General features: G+C 38.7%; 1 protein-coding gene and 1 pseudogene across 5 annotated transcripts in view; both read right to left on the bottom strand.

The window, feature by feature from the left end:
• Positions 1–15,140, bottom strand: part of thoc5 (THO complex 5) — a 319,834-nt gene that overhangs the window by 255,984 nt on the left and 48,710 nt on the right. For all 5 annotated transcript variants that reach the window (XM_067096318.1, XM_067096325.1, XM_067096331.1 and 2 more), the window contains exons 4-5: positions 12,039–12,248; positions 6,391–6,576 (exon numbers count right to left, since the gene is read on the bottom strand). In XM_067096318.1, coding sequence (XP_066952419.1) covers positions 6,391–6,576; positions 12,039–12,248 — 396 coding nt within the window. The remainder of the gene's footprint in view (positions 1–6,390; positions 6,577–12,038; positions 12,249–15,140) is intronic.
• LOC136838384 (5S ribosomal RNA) lies at positions 8,036–8,153 on the bottom strand (annotated as a pseudogene).

Raw genomic sequence — 15,140 nt, 5'->3', positions numbered from 1 at the left:
CTAGTAATATTCAATCATTTACCTTCATTTTGCAACAAATTGGAAGTCTCTAGCACAATATTTCGATTTATGGTGAATTTTTGAAAAAAACTTTTTCCTTACGTCCGCGCGGTAACTCGGCCGAAAATTTCAGAAATTCTTTTGTCACTTTGTCGTAAATTTTGCACCATTTTATATTAGCCGTTACATAAAGTTTTATATATGAAAATGTGCGCAATTTCATGTAAAATACAACAAAAAACAACACATGGTTGTAGCTTTTATCAGTTTGGAAATATTTTCATATAAATCACAATAACTGCCAAATTTTTCAACCTTCGGTCAACTCTGACTCGACCGAAATCGTCGAAAAACACATTTGTAAGCTAAAACTCTTCCATTCTAGTAATATTCAATCATTTACCTTCATTTTGCAACAAATTGGAAGTCTCTAGCACAATATTTCGATTTATGGTGAATTTTTGAAAAAACTTTTCCCTTACGTCCGCACGGTAACTTGCCCGAACATCTCAGAAATTCTTTTGTCACTTTGTCGTAATGTTTGCACCATTTTATATTAGTCGTTACAAAAAGTTTTATATATGAAAATGTGTGCAATTTCATGTAGAATACAACAGAAAATAATTCATGGTTGTAGCTTTTATCAGTTTTGAAATATTTTCATATAAATCATGATAAGTGCCAAAATTTCAACCTTCGGTCAACTTTAACTCTGCCTAAATGGTCGAAAAACGCAATTGTAAGCTAAAACTCTTACATTCTAGTAATATTCAATCATTTACCTTCATTTTGCAACAAATTGGAAGTCTCTAGCACAATATTTCGTTTTATGGTGAATTTTTTAAAAAACTTTCCTTACGTCCGTGCGGTATGAAATTTTTTTTCGCGCTGTCATATATTTCAATATTTATATATGATATTTTTTTTCATTTCTGATGGTTGCATACTAAACTTCAGACAATGACAAAACAAAAAGCATGCTGTGATTTTTTGAAAAAAACCTTTTTTCCGCTTCGGCGCTAACTCCCGAACGCCGCCGGCATACGACAGACACTTTTGTAAATAGAAGCTCGGCGTTTAAGGGTTAGAATACGTATCACATACGAATTTTGTAATTAAGTTATATTATTATTATTATTCTCATTATTATTACTAATATTTGAAAATAAGTATTTACTGTTAAGTAAAAAATTTGTTTATCATACAAAACAAATAAACATATACATGTACTGTAAAAATTCTCTATCTCAGTAAGAGAGAGAGAGAGAGAGAGAGAGAGAGAGAAATTATTACTTTTATATTATTTAATGTTACTTAATTTACAGATAGAAGCTTGAAAACTTACAAATTACATAAAAAACTAAACAAACGTTTTTGCAGGGTTTCTCAGTTTGCAAATGTTCACGTGTCTGTGAAAAACTCATGTGTGACAATTAATTAGGTTCCAATGAAAGTTCGCGTCTGTGAATTCCCACAACTCGAATCGCACAAGTTCAGGGTATTGCTGTATCACCATATGAAGTCAAATCTTGTATATGATATTGTCTTGTAACTTAACTCAGAATCCTGCACATAGGCAATACTAGTTTAGAATTCTTCAGCAAATAAAAGATGCAATTTAAATCAAAACTTTATGATCATCATTATGGCATCCATTGCTGCATGCTGCAGAAGGCCTCTATGAAATTCCACCACTCATGCCATTCAAATTCACTGGCCGTTCGTTCGGTGAGGTGGGTGTTCACTGAAAAACAGAGGCTGACAGCTACCAATGAATAAGACCCCATCAACTTATGTTCTGAAGGATGTAAAGTTTGGCAGAACGATCCTGTTCACTTGTATGCAGATGGTACGGTTATGTCCGTTGGCCATTACCAGATGATCAAGCTAAAACACGTAAGTGAATCGAATGGCATTTCACAGATATGGTGTTGATGCACTCACACATGGGTTGTTACCTTTCTAGAAGTCCACAGCAGTTCTATCTTTCTTGCTTGGGCTGTGTTGGACAAAGTTTTTGATGTCTTTAGAGATATGGTAGTGCTCCGAAGAGGAAACAATGTAGACCTTCTTCCCTCCTCCTCTTCTGCTTCGCCCTCATCGTCGTCTTCTTTTTCCCATGTGATCTTCACCCATTAAACGGTAGAGGACTGCGGACTTTGTCACTGATTCTTCATCCTCCGATAGCAGCTGTCCTTCCGACTGCGGACTTCACTCTCCTGCAGACAGAGGAAGATGCCCTCCCGTCCGTGGCCATGGACGTAGCTCTCCAAGACTGATCAGACGGGACTCAGTGCTTCAGTGTGACATGATTGTAGGCCATCCTGTTCTCTTCCCAAACCTTCACCTTAGCGAGGTTGATGGTTCATTTCCAGATACGCCATCCTGAGACAACTTCCACACCTCCCCGTGTGACGGTCGTGTGTCGATATACAGTCGTATGTCCGTGCTGTCATGTCTGTGGCCATGGGAACTCGATTTCTTCTAGGAGAGTGAGAACGTGAGACATGACGAGACGCTGAGGAGCGAGGCTGAATGGCAGACCGGACTGAACTAATTGCACGTATGTTTCTCTACAAGGATGTGGACATGTGACAGGACACGTTCATGGGAGCTGGAACAATGATCAGAGGGCCTCCAGCAAAAGTGTGAACAGGGAGGAGTTCTGGCATGACAGAGACACGAAGGTCATGGATGTGTGAGCAAAGAGGCGACAACAGCCTAGACTGGAAACACACCCGCAGCAGTGCAGAATCTCACATCTGTCAAACGATCGCGGGACCCACAGGGAAATGGCTCAACTTCTGAAGCCTTCCCTACATGGGATTTCTAAACTGGAGCCTTGTTATCCTTCCTACGAACACGAACAAGGGGATTGGGGAAAACGACACTGCCGTAGATTTTCTGATCACCAATCTCTGCTTGAGTGAAAACTGATGGACGAGAAGCAGCTGGACGTGACACCTCTTCACCAGCAAGATGGCCGCGAGCTGGAGCGGGAGAACCATGGCCGTGGTCGGGCGAAGATGGAGAAGAAGAGAAGGAAGAAGATGGAGCAGAAGACACACAGGGACTTGAGATGCTTCTTTTTCACAACACGGGTGAAATTCTCTCGAAAACGATGTCGATTCTGTCAACCACTGATTCATGAGACAATCAGAAGACAGATCCTAAGTAAAAGTTACCACGGCAGTAGAGGGTCCAAAGCTCTGTGAGGGAGACACTGTCAACTGAGTAGGAGAAGCCATCACCATAAAAGGGGTTCCAAAGCTCTGAGAGTGATACTGCTGACAGCCGCCGCAGCCGCTGACTCAAAACACTGGTCAGGGTACACCAAAGGCTGATGTGGTATCACTGGTACAGTCAAGGGGAGACCAGCAGGGCTGGCAACTGTGGAGGCGGACGACATGAGAAAGAGAGAGGACAGGAAATGGGACAATAGGTCACCGTAGGTTGGTACTCCTAGAAGGCCTTGAGAAGTCCAGATGCAAGCCATCTTCTAAGCCTCCGAACCTGAAAAAGAACAAGACTCCTTTGCCTCCTCCCTCACAGGGGGAGGTATCCCCCCAAGAGAGTGGGGAAAGCCGGAGAGATAATATGTCCTGACCTCTCACCCAAAACTTCCAAAGACCAAGCTATGGAAGAATGGAAAGGGGTAAAAACTTCAAAAGAAGCAACTGGAGGAAAATTGGGCACAGAAGGAACCAGATGAGACTGAGAAGCAGCCATTGAAGGAGGAGAAAACCCCTTCGAAGATGGTGTCTTCTTCCTCCTCTGATGCTTCCTCTTGGCAAAAAACACCACTGCTCAAGAGGCCAAGAACAACATTCAGAGGGGGGAAGGGAGGAAGCCTTCAACTCACACAACCGACACCCCTTCAAAGACGGGGCAAGAAACAAAACAGGAACTGTAGACAAGAAGTCCCACTAGTCCTGGAGAGCAAGTCGAGGCCACAAGCACTGTTAAAGATCTTGCAACATCAACCACCTTGTTGAGGGAGAGGGGGAAACTTGCTGGGTTTAGGAAGGAGGCATCCATGTATGACTGAATACGAAACCCTCACCTGAAAACAAGAAAACCCGCCTTGTCTCAATCCTCTCAATTAAGCAACATCTGAAAGACAAATACATTACTTCATCCCAAGATATTGTGTACTGTAGTCGAAAATAAAAACCATTGTCTGTTCATGAAAAGGCATTTCAGAACAAGGAGGAAAAGAACATCGAAGGGGGACGTTCTTAAACGAGGTTGAGAGAGATCTAAAAATAAAACAGATAGCATCGAGAGTTGGAAACTATCCCTCCAACTCTCCACAGTTACATGAAAAAAGAAAACAGAATACATGAAACAAACACCAAGGAAATGGGTGTTGAGTAAGTGCAAAACATGAAAAAGTAAGTAAAATGATATATAAAGAGAAAAGCTCAAAAACTTATACAGGCTAAAACAAGTCAATAGGGCTATGTAGCAAGAATAAGTGAGTATATCATTTGTGAGACATAGAAAAGCATGTTGATATGTTTCAAAATACCAATATAAGCAAAGTATAAAAAAAAATACAAAATATATTATAAAAACAAATATATTCAAACACAGAGACAGTTGAACTGCAGGACAGAGAAATAAACGCATCTAAACTACTCTGCGGCCAAAAGTAAACTGCGTAGAACTGAATGTATACCGACTCTGTGGGCTGTGCTTCTGCCCCTACCATCGATAACTGGCAACTGCAAAAGCTTAATGGCTGGACTTCCAGCTCGCTGAAAGCTGATCCCATATGTAAAGACCGAGGGTTTGTATTCATGTAGGAACAACTAGTAAATTGTTTATTTATCATACAAAACAAATAAAGATACGTTACATATACATAAGAGAGAGAGAGAGAGAGAGAGAGAGAGAGAGAGAGAGAGAGAGAGAGAGAGAGAGAGAGAGAGAGAAATACAATTCATACACTAATGACATTACATACCAAAGCATCCAGCTACAAGCTGTGTGACTGGCTACTTCCAACCCCTTCAGCCAATAGCGTGCATCATGGAGAGACAGAGAGATAGAGGGGGTGAACATTGTTTTTTTTATACAGTACATATTACGATGATAATAGATTGACATTGCGGGATTTTACTTTAACATCTGATTGATATTTTACTTTTTTACATTAATATTATTTGAAAATTAGTAAATCAATTATTTATCATAAAAAAAGACACGTTACATATATGAGAGAAAATTTTTATGCATATCTCAATGAGAGAGAGAGAGAGAGAGAGAGAGAGAGAGAGAGAGAGAGAGAGAGAGAGAGCAAAAATACAACTTATACACTAGTGACAGTACATACGCTAAGCATCAAGCTACAATATGTGTGATTAGCTACTTCGAACCCCTTCTGCCAATAGTGTGTCGTCATGGAGAGAGAGGGGTGAACATCGTTTTTTATACAGTATATATTACGATAATAGATCACTATTGAGGGATTTTACTTTAACATTTGACTGATATTTCCCTGTGTTTACATTAATATTAATATTTGAAAATTAGTAAATACTTTATCATAAAGAATGTATCTAGTCACAAAAATAAAATGAAAATACATTAATTAGTGAATGTTGCTCTACAAAAAAATTAAATTAGTGAATTTTCCAGCAATATATTTGGGGATACGTTTCACAGAAACAACCACGAATAAATGAATCCACAAATGCTGAACTGTGATCTAGGGGTTCACTGTACCAGAAAATCAAATAAAATTAATCAAAACAGAATACAAATACTCAGAATTATTGTGTGCATAGTATATAGAGCAAAATAAATGCAAAATTCAAATTAAAAATTATCCAGAATACATGATAGAAGCCAACAAACAATGACCTGTTAGTAGAACCTTATTAATCCCTCAATATAAAGGGGAAAGGAATGAAATTACATGTAGAAGAGGATACTGTAATGAGATTAACAAAAAATTAAAATTAACATCTAGATTCCAAAATGATGAAGCAAAGCTGGGGGCATTCTCACATAGAAGTAAAGTTGTGATACACAAACTGGAATAAACTGGGTTACTACCAAACGATGATTCACAAGTGTACATACGCATACAATTATTCAGCTATTCTGCTGCTTCTGTAATTAAGACTAAGACCTAGGCTCTAATTTTCTAAAGCTTTATGAATTACAATATTTTAAATCTAAATAATCACATCTTATCATGTATGTACTTTTACTCCTTTTCAACATTTGTGGTATCAACCATCAAATACCTTTCCTGCTGGACTTAATCTGTTGTTAAGAAAACAAAAGTATACTTATCAGTATTAGAAGCATAAGTATCCAAAGTTGACAATATTTTTTTAAGTAATCCCAATAATACATATAAGTGACCACTATAACTACCTCCAGTATTGCATTGATCCTTGGTGCCAAGGAAGCCAGTTTCCGGTCATGTTCATTAATTGTCTCTCCAACAGCCTCCTTCTCTTGTGTCAGCTTGTCAAACAACTGTGTTTGATCACGGCGCTGCTCAAGTTCCCACTGAAGCCGAGCCAAGCGCTGTTTGTGGGGATCTTCCAAGGTTTCTGTCTGTTAAGAAAGTATTAAAATATCTTTACTGAGGTTTTCTTTTCCACATTCGTAAGTTAAAATATCAATATCTTACAGAACAGCAAAATGTTCTGCTATAATAGAACTCAATTCCATTTCAAAAGTCCTTTCTGCAATTCTAAATCACTTTCGTCAACCTGATATGAATATGCACATGCTAAATGGAAATACAATAATCCAGTTAATTCAAGAATCTGTTCTAAGCAATTTAAGACTCCTCTACATAAATAAGATTAAGTTCCTGAAACAGTTGAAATGCTAAGGTTCAAAATTCATGGCAGTGTTAAAAAAAAATTCAGAACCCCCCTCGAAAACACTAACCACACTAAAGATAAAATATGACTACAGATGCTATGCAACTTTCACAGTGATTTATGCATGCATGGTGTATTGTTCTGGGTGGCAAGCATTAAGTAAATATTAGCTTGGCCTAACAACTGCATTATCCAGACTTACCTCAAGAAAATCCATTCTTTGATGTATCTAATACTTATGTAACAATATTATTACTTGTATGGTTAATGCATTTATTTTTGTCAACTGGTACTACAGTACATAACTGTATATCAAAAATTTATCAGGAATGATTATTTATTATGGCAGCAACTATAGCACAAGACAAAGTTGTTTGAAGCCTTCAAAAGCCTGTGCTTTTTTTTTTTTACCTGTATCCTGTAAACTACCACTTTTTCAAACTACACAATCACAAAGCTAATACTGTACACTAATGATCAAATGCAGAAACACCTGTAATGGTAAAAAATTCTTACAAAGCACAATATTACAGTTAAATAAAATAAAGACAAAATTTTAAAAGTTACTAACATGTTTCTAATATTAGTATATGTACCACACTCCAAAACAATTTATCCCAATACAGTATTTCAAAATTTTTTCCACTCAATACAGTTTATTAACATTATTTTTATTATTTTTTTAAAACCTAACATACTCAGACATAAAATTAAACATTCAATGAATATTGATCAATAATACAAAAATCTGATACTATATTCACCAAAAATACTAGTAAATATAAGCACAGAGGCGCAGACCTAGCCAGAGGTCAAGCCAGGAAATGGTCTGGTGGGATATCCGAAAACGTACTGTTGTCCACCATATCAGTTGTGGAGTACCCTGTCCGATCATCACACGAAGTCAAAAGAAATGGTGCTCTTGGACACGGCTTCTTGGCCAAGCCAGAACTAACAGTCCAACTTCTTGGCCAAGCCGGAACTAAAAACAGTTGTCGGCAATCAGTCTTGAAGGTCAAGTCCTTTTAAGTGGTAACTAAGATGGTCTGTGGTCACTTGGTAGCCACCAGCGTCCTTAGATTTGGAATGATCATACCCTGTTGATCATCCGTCGAATCAGACAGAATGGTGGGAAGGCATAAGCCTCAAGACTTGTACCACTGATGCAAAAGATGTCTCCTAAAATCCAACAGCATCTGGTGTTCCCAGGCAGTCACCCAACCCAGTACTGACCAGGCCCAACGTCGCTTAACTTGCTGATCAGATGAGAAGCACTGCTATCAACGTGGTTTGGCTGTTGGCTGTTTATGTCCGCGGTTCAGAACAGAGCCAAACAGTAACAGCTTCGGTGTGTCAAGATTGAACGTCTAACTTCGCTGTCTTCCAAGGTCAAACAATCCTTTCGGGATGTTGAGGTGCCAAGACCAACTGCCCCAAACACTGACCCTAGTGACTGAACTTGTCTGTCATTACTTCCATCTTGCCTGGAATGTGTCTGGTGGTGCTGAGCTTGCTACTGCCAACCCGTGCACCTGCACCATTAAATTGGGGAAATGAAAGGACACTAGCCCCCTTTCTTGTTAATATGAAACTACCGTGGTACCATTGCTTATCACCACAGAGCGCCTATCCTCAGATCTTGAGGCTTTTGAAGAGCTAAGAAGCTCCAGGATATTGAAGTGCTGGTTAGGTTAGGTTAGGTTGGGCTAGGTACTCAGCCTATCCTATTGAAGTGCAGGTGACTGCCATTATGGTTGATGCCTTAAAGCACAAAGTATCTCCGGAAGAGGAGCATGTAACGACACCCCAAAGGAGTCTCGTCGAAGACCCAGGAAGCTGCCATGAAAAACGAGCCTCCCTGGCGATGACAGGTAACCAAGAACGGCTTACAACTGCCAATCTGGTTGCCCTCGCTGAGACAAGAACAACCTCACTGCTGTACCTGTTAGCCTAACAGATACTTATTCTTGCTTGGGTGAGAGTTAGGACTTCTCAAGTCCATGCAAATCTCAGATTGCGGCCAAATCTGAGAAGTCGGTCCTGTCCTAGAGATGCTCATGAGAGCTCGCCTGAAGCCAAAGTGAGAAGTCATGTGAATACTTGGGGAGAGGTCAGAAGCTCACAACAGAGACAGATGTGGAGCCATCTGCTCTGAAGGGGTACAAAGTCTCCCCAGGGATGAAGCAGAGGAACTTGTAATACGATTGATGGTTAAGTATTCGGAAATACTGTACTTGTCCCTCAAAACCAACGAAGGAATCAAATCGGGCTCCCTGATGGTTGCAAGTACAGAGCTTGTTGCTTCTATCTTGAAACAAGTCTGTTGAAATGGGTCAGGAAAGAAAGATCTATGACTGGTTTCCAATTACCTGTCACTTTCTCTATGAGAGAGGGACGGCTGAAGAAATCGGGAACTGGGCTGTAGCGACTTCCACCACATGTTCATTCAGTGTCGCCTTCACCTTCCCTGCAGGGAAGATTGTTCAGTGACCTGGAAAGAATTTTTGGACATGGACCGGATGGTTGAAGAAGAGTGGTAGGAACTCGAAGGGAAGTTGATATCCAACCGAAGGACATCTACTAACCAGGTTTCAGCCACTGTAACATGATGCTTAAGGCTACAGGCACTCCCCACCAGCGGGCGCACGGGGGAGGAAAACCGTGTTAGTATCATCTTCCTTCTCCTTACCCTATTCCTCTTCCGGGAAGGGAAGGGTTTTGAAAGGGACGCCTCACACAATAACTTCCAACAACTCCAGCTGACGTTACAACCGAGTCACTGAGAGAGACTGAGGGAACCAGAGAGAGAAGCGTAGTACAGGCAGCCCTCGGTTAATGGCGATCTGGTTTTATGGGCTAGTCTAGCTACAAAAATCGGCAATTTGTGGTGTCAAAAATCGCCGATTTCCACTTACTGGCGCCAATAATTGGGTATGGGCGCCAATACATACCTAACAGAGGTGCCGATAACCGAAAATCAGCACTTTTCGGCGCCGATAAGCCCGAAAATTGCCGAAAAAGTGCTGGAAATCACTGATTTTCGGTTATCATCACACCCCCAGAATGGAACCCCCCCCCACCCGACGATAACCGAGGACTGCCTGTATACAGTACTTCCGAGCCGATCCGAAGACTGAAGACTCAACAGTTGAGGAAGGCAGTGGACGATCTGTGGAAAGAGGAGACGACATCTGTACAGGTCTCAGAGAATGGTCTTAGTCACACAGCCATGAAAAGTGCTGTGGCCAGGGGTCATCTCTCATATGAAGGAAACGGTCCTGATCATGCCAGAGAGGCCAGGGATGCCCCTCAGACATGACTTTGTCTCCCCTAGAGCCACCGGTCCGTCTTCTTCATGGCTGTGGCCTGCAGAAGAAAACGTTGCTACTGCATGCTCGAGAAAAGGGGTCCCGGTTGTGTGGACGCAGCAGGGGGTTATCTCTCATACAAAGGCAACGGTCCCGATCACTTGAGCGCTGCTGGGACAGTCCCTCAAAAGCGTTGTCGCTTTCCTTAAGGCCACTGATTCGTCCTCTCCGCAGTGACAGCTTCAATCTTATCCTATTTAGAGTACTTGCAGAAGACGACACTGCGACTGCACATTCTTGAGGGGGAGGGCCCAATCTGCGGATCTACAGCCCTTAGAATTCTGACTCTCCCAGCACATGTCGTGGCCTAGAGTCTGATCGTGGAAGTCGGTATCAACAAAGCACCCGAAGACACACAGCCATGGGGCCTGTCAGAGGCATGGCTGTCCATAATGGCCTTATGCCAGAAGAAACAGATGACTGAACTTCCCAGGCTCCGGAAAAGATTCGAGTGCCAAAATTGAGTAGGGACAACCAAACAAATATTCCTAAGGCTTGATGAAGAAGTAGAAGAAGAAGAAAAGGAAGAAGAAGAAGAAGAAGAAGAAGAGGAAGAAGAAGAAGAAGAAGAAGAAGAAGAAGAAGAAGAAGAAGAAGAAGACAAAGAAGAAGAAATAATAAAATAATAAGAAGAAAATAATAAGATAATAAAGAAGAAGAAGAAGAAGAAGAAGAAGAAGAAGAAGAAGAAGAAGAAGAAGAAGAAGAAGAAGAAGAAGAAGAAGAAGAAGAAGAAGAAGAAAAGAAAAATAATAAAATAATAAAAATAAAAAATAAAATAAAATAAAAATAAGAAAATAATAAAATAATAATAAAGAAGAAAAAATTATATTATAAAAATAATAAAGAAGAAAAAATAATAAAATAAGAAAATAAGAAAATATAAAATAAAATAAAATAAAATAATAATAATAATATTAATAATAATACAGTATCAATAACATATGTGTGTAAGGGAAACAGGGAAAGTGAGATTTTTAGATTAGTCAGGATGACATCTGGAGGATTGCATAAGTTAGTTCATATTGTATGACTACATTAATTCAAATATCTGTAAGTATTTTTATGCTTTTGTAATAACATTTTTAGTATGCCATACCATATACACTACAAAAATTATGTAATAAGTTTAATAGGCTTAAAATTACAAAACTAGATATGAACTCTAGTCCTGAGAAAGACAAAGAGATAGTAGGCTACTTACGCAACTCACCCAGGTAAGAAAAGACCACTAGTATAATTCAGAATAAAGCAATGGCCAAGCTTTACTATGTTGCCATCTGCCAGAGTGCAGACAAGCACTGTAACATGTGGCAGACATTAAAAACAAAACTTGGGCAACTTAAAGCAACTTTGTTTCTGTTATTGAATGTTTACAAAGCGTTTGCTCGTCTGTAAAGGGGAGTTTGTATTACACATTTGGGTGATGGAGACTTTCAGATGCATAGCAGCAAATTAAATATATAAGACTTTACTGTTATGAAAGGCAACCACCATCTAACTTGAACTACTGTTTAGACTTGAGTACTGAACTAATCTATAATAAAAAAAAGCAAGTGAATCTTGTTTGTCTGCCCCAGTGTGAAACATGGAGTGTTGGAAACAAGTTTGTACATTTTTGTAACAACCGTGCAAACTATAGTGGTGGCGGGCCGATGTGTGTGAAGCTTAGCGCATGCCATCAAGCTCATACTGAATAAAGCTTTAGCCAAAGGAAAATTACCACTCGCTACTGAACAACAAAGTGAAAAACACAGATTTTCCTTTAAAAATATATATAAAACTAGTTTCTTCAATATCAAAATTAAAGGTAGCTTACTGGACAACTTATAGACTCAGGAGCTTCTGAATAGAACTGTTCCAGTGGCACAAGATCAATCTCCTGATCAGCTGACTGGAAGTCTAGACACCTACGGACTTCCTTCTTGAGATGAGCGACCTCATAAAGAAGATTCTGAAGTTGCAAAGTCACTCCATCCACACTTTGTCGAGCCTCAGAGGTTCTCTCCCGGGCATCTCTCACACGTACCTAAGAGAAAAGCCAAAATATTACTGTGCTTTTATACTTATTTAAAAAATACTATTACAGTAATGGCATATATCACTTGAAGAATTACCTTCAGTATCATATGTAATAACAAAACAGACATATACCTAGCAGTAATTCTAAAATGATGGATGATTCAAAATTGACACAAGTTTTAATCCAAGATGATTGTAGCTCCTAAGCTCATCAACTATTTAGACTGTTACTCATTAATTATATTTTTATCATTTTGCTAGGCTGCCTTCTCAGCAGTATAGCCAACCCCTGCCTATTCATGGATTTTTCCGTAGAACTTATCCCAAAATTATTCGTGGAATTTCTGGTAATTCGCGTATTTTTTCGCTGAGAAATATTCACTAATTACTGTAGTTTCATGTTATTTTCGACAACCAGTATTCGCTGGGGATGCATACTCCAACAACCCCCCCCGCGAATAGCTAAAATCCGTGATTACTTGACACCCCTCTAAAAATGCTTGTAACTGCCTACAGTATTTTGATAGTTTAAACACCAAAATAACCCCTCCAAAAATGCTTATAACTGATTATTTTCAGTTTTATCATAAAAATTGCATTTAGTCACAAAAATATGAAAATACAGTAATTAGTGAATATTTCTCTATGAAAAATACCATGAATAGGTGTACAGTCAACCCCTGTATTTGAGGGGGATATGCACCACAACCACCTGTGAATAGCTGAAATCCACGAATACTTAAAACTCCCGATTAAAACACTTATAACTGCCTATCTTGAAAGTTCAAATACCAAATGTATACTTAAAGTACTATCCTACAGTACATCAAATATACCTTAAACTATTATCCTATTAATGTAGTCTTAATCTTTGAAATGATATTATTAATATTTCAAAGTCATCTTCAATATTTTTACCCTTAAAAATATATACATATCTACTTCTAACCATTCCAGCCAATAACAGTTACAGTTAGTGAGAGAGAGAGAGAGAGAGAGAGAGAGAGAGAGAGAGAGAGAGAGAGAGAGAGAGAGAGAGAGAGAGAGAGAGAGAGAGAGAGAGAGAGAGAGAGAAATTTTTATGCATATATAACATGTATGTTTATTTGTTTTATAAGATAAATTTAATGATTTACTAATTTTCAAATATAAATATTGATGTAAACATAGCAAAATAGCAATTCATTAAAGAAAGTTTAGTAGATTAGGTTAGATTTTAGCTCAATAATTGTTTTCCATGATCTTTTTTCGTCTCCAACTTACAGGAAGGGATGAAGGGCTAACTGTCAATCATCTTGACATATTGACTGTAAAGGGGGTTAGCACCTGGGAAAAGTCTCTCTTTCTTTCTCTCTCTCTCTTTACGCCAAACGATACTCGTAGAATGTGAGAGATGGATGGATGAATATATAGATAGAAAGGGAGAGTGGTTGATAGAAAGATATACATACATACTTACAGGCAGTTCCCAGTTATTGATGGAGGTTCCGTTCTGACAGCATGATAATAAGCGAAAATTGCCAATACAGTAACCGAAAAAGCAGTAATTTTTGGCGCCGAAAATTGCTGATTTTTGTTACTAGACAAGAGTAAAAAAACCTGATCGCCGTTAAGCGAGCCCATCAATAACCGGGACTGCGCGTACACACACACACATATTTATATATATTGTATAAATACTGTATTATTATACTGATCTATTATCATTGTAATATGTATAAAAAACTATCGTCCCAACATTTTTAATTGTTTAACCGATGCAAACAACTCAGTTTAGCCCTTTCTCTCTCTCTCTCTTTATGCTCAAGGATACTCATAAATCATGAGAGACAGATAGATAGATAGATAGATAGACAGAAAGGGAGCTATTGGCTCAAAGGGTTAGAAGTAGCAAAATCACACAGCAGGGTATGTTACCTCAATGCTGATTGGCTTGTAGTACAACATACTACAGTATTGGCTGGAAGGGTTAGAAGAGCCAATCACAGAGCAGGATGCCAGCTTTGCTAGTTACTGACTGGCTTGTAGCTCTGATGCTTTGTGAGGCAGTTTTCCCTCTTTTTTTATAATTGATTTTAGTTCAATGTTTACTGATACTGTATATTATAACCTAGTTTTGTGAATTAATCTTTACTTACCTTAGTGACTGTAATGCGTTATGCACATAAAATACCTTAAACTGAATAATAAGTGTGAAGCAGAGGTTAACTTAGGCTAAAAATGATATGGAATTATTGCTGGCTGTTGGATGCTCAAATGATAACTATACTTGATGATCACTGTCACTTTACTATGCTGCTGATTGAGGTCAGACTCCAAAGCACCTGAGATTATTATATTATTTAAATATTAAACTCAACCAGAGTCAAAATACTTGATTCTCGTTGGGCTGGTTTGTCTTAAATAATGGAATTTCCATTTTGTCGTTTAACTTGCATCTCTGAAAATCTGATAAATGGATGAATTGAAAATGATGCTTACCCTGGCAAAATATCTTCAATTACTTTATTTTCACAATTTTGCATCTGCCTTTGCTTTAACCTTGAAAACTCAATTAAAATACTGAATGTATTTGTCATTGCTGAACTGCATAAGAGTTAGTTCTGATTTGGATTCTCTGCTTACAAGGATTAGATCATGTGTACTATTCAAATGAGCATGGCCAATTCAAAGAAATAAAATTACTTCTGCATGGCATTCCTTTTGGTTTGAAAAGTCCCATAACTCAGCCATGGATTTTAATCCGTTTTATCATTAATACACTCATTATTCCATTATTCTAGAGGAAATCTAATCCTCATGTTTACTTATGCTCTGACTAGCTCTAATTCAACAGCGTGGAGGGTCATTATTTATTTGCCTAGTTATCAGGTCATGGTGTAAATGAAGTGGGATTCAC

The sequence above is a fragment of the Macrobrachium rosenbergii genome, chromosome 4 (assembly GCF_040412425.1).
Source record: "Macrobrachium rosenbergii isolate ZJJX-2024 chromosome 4, ASM4041242v1, whole genome shotgun sequence".
Taxonomy (NCBI): domain Eukaryota; kingdom Metazoa; phylum Arthropoda; class Malacostraca; order Decapoda; family Palaemonidae; genus Macrobrachium; species Macrobrachium rosenbergii.
This window is presented reverse-complemented; position numbering and strand designations above follow the sequence as displayed.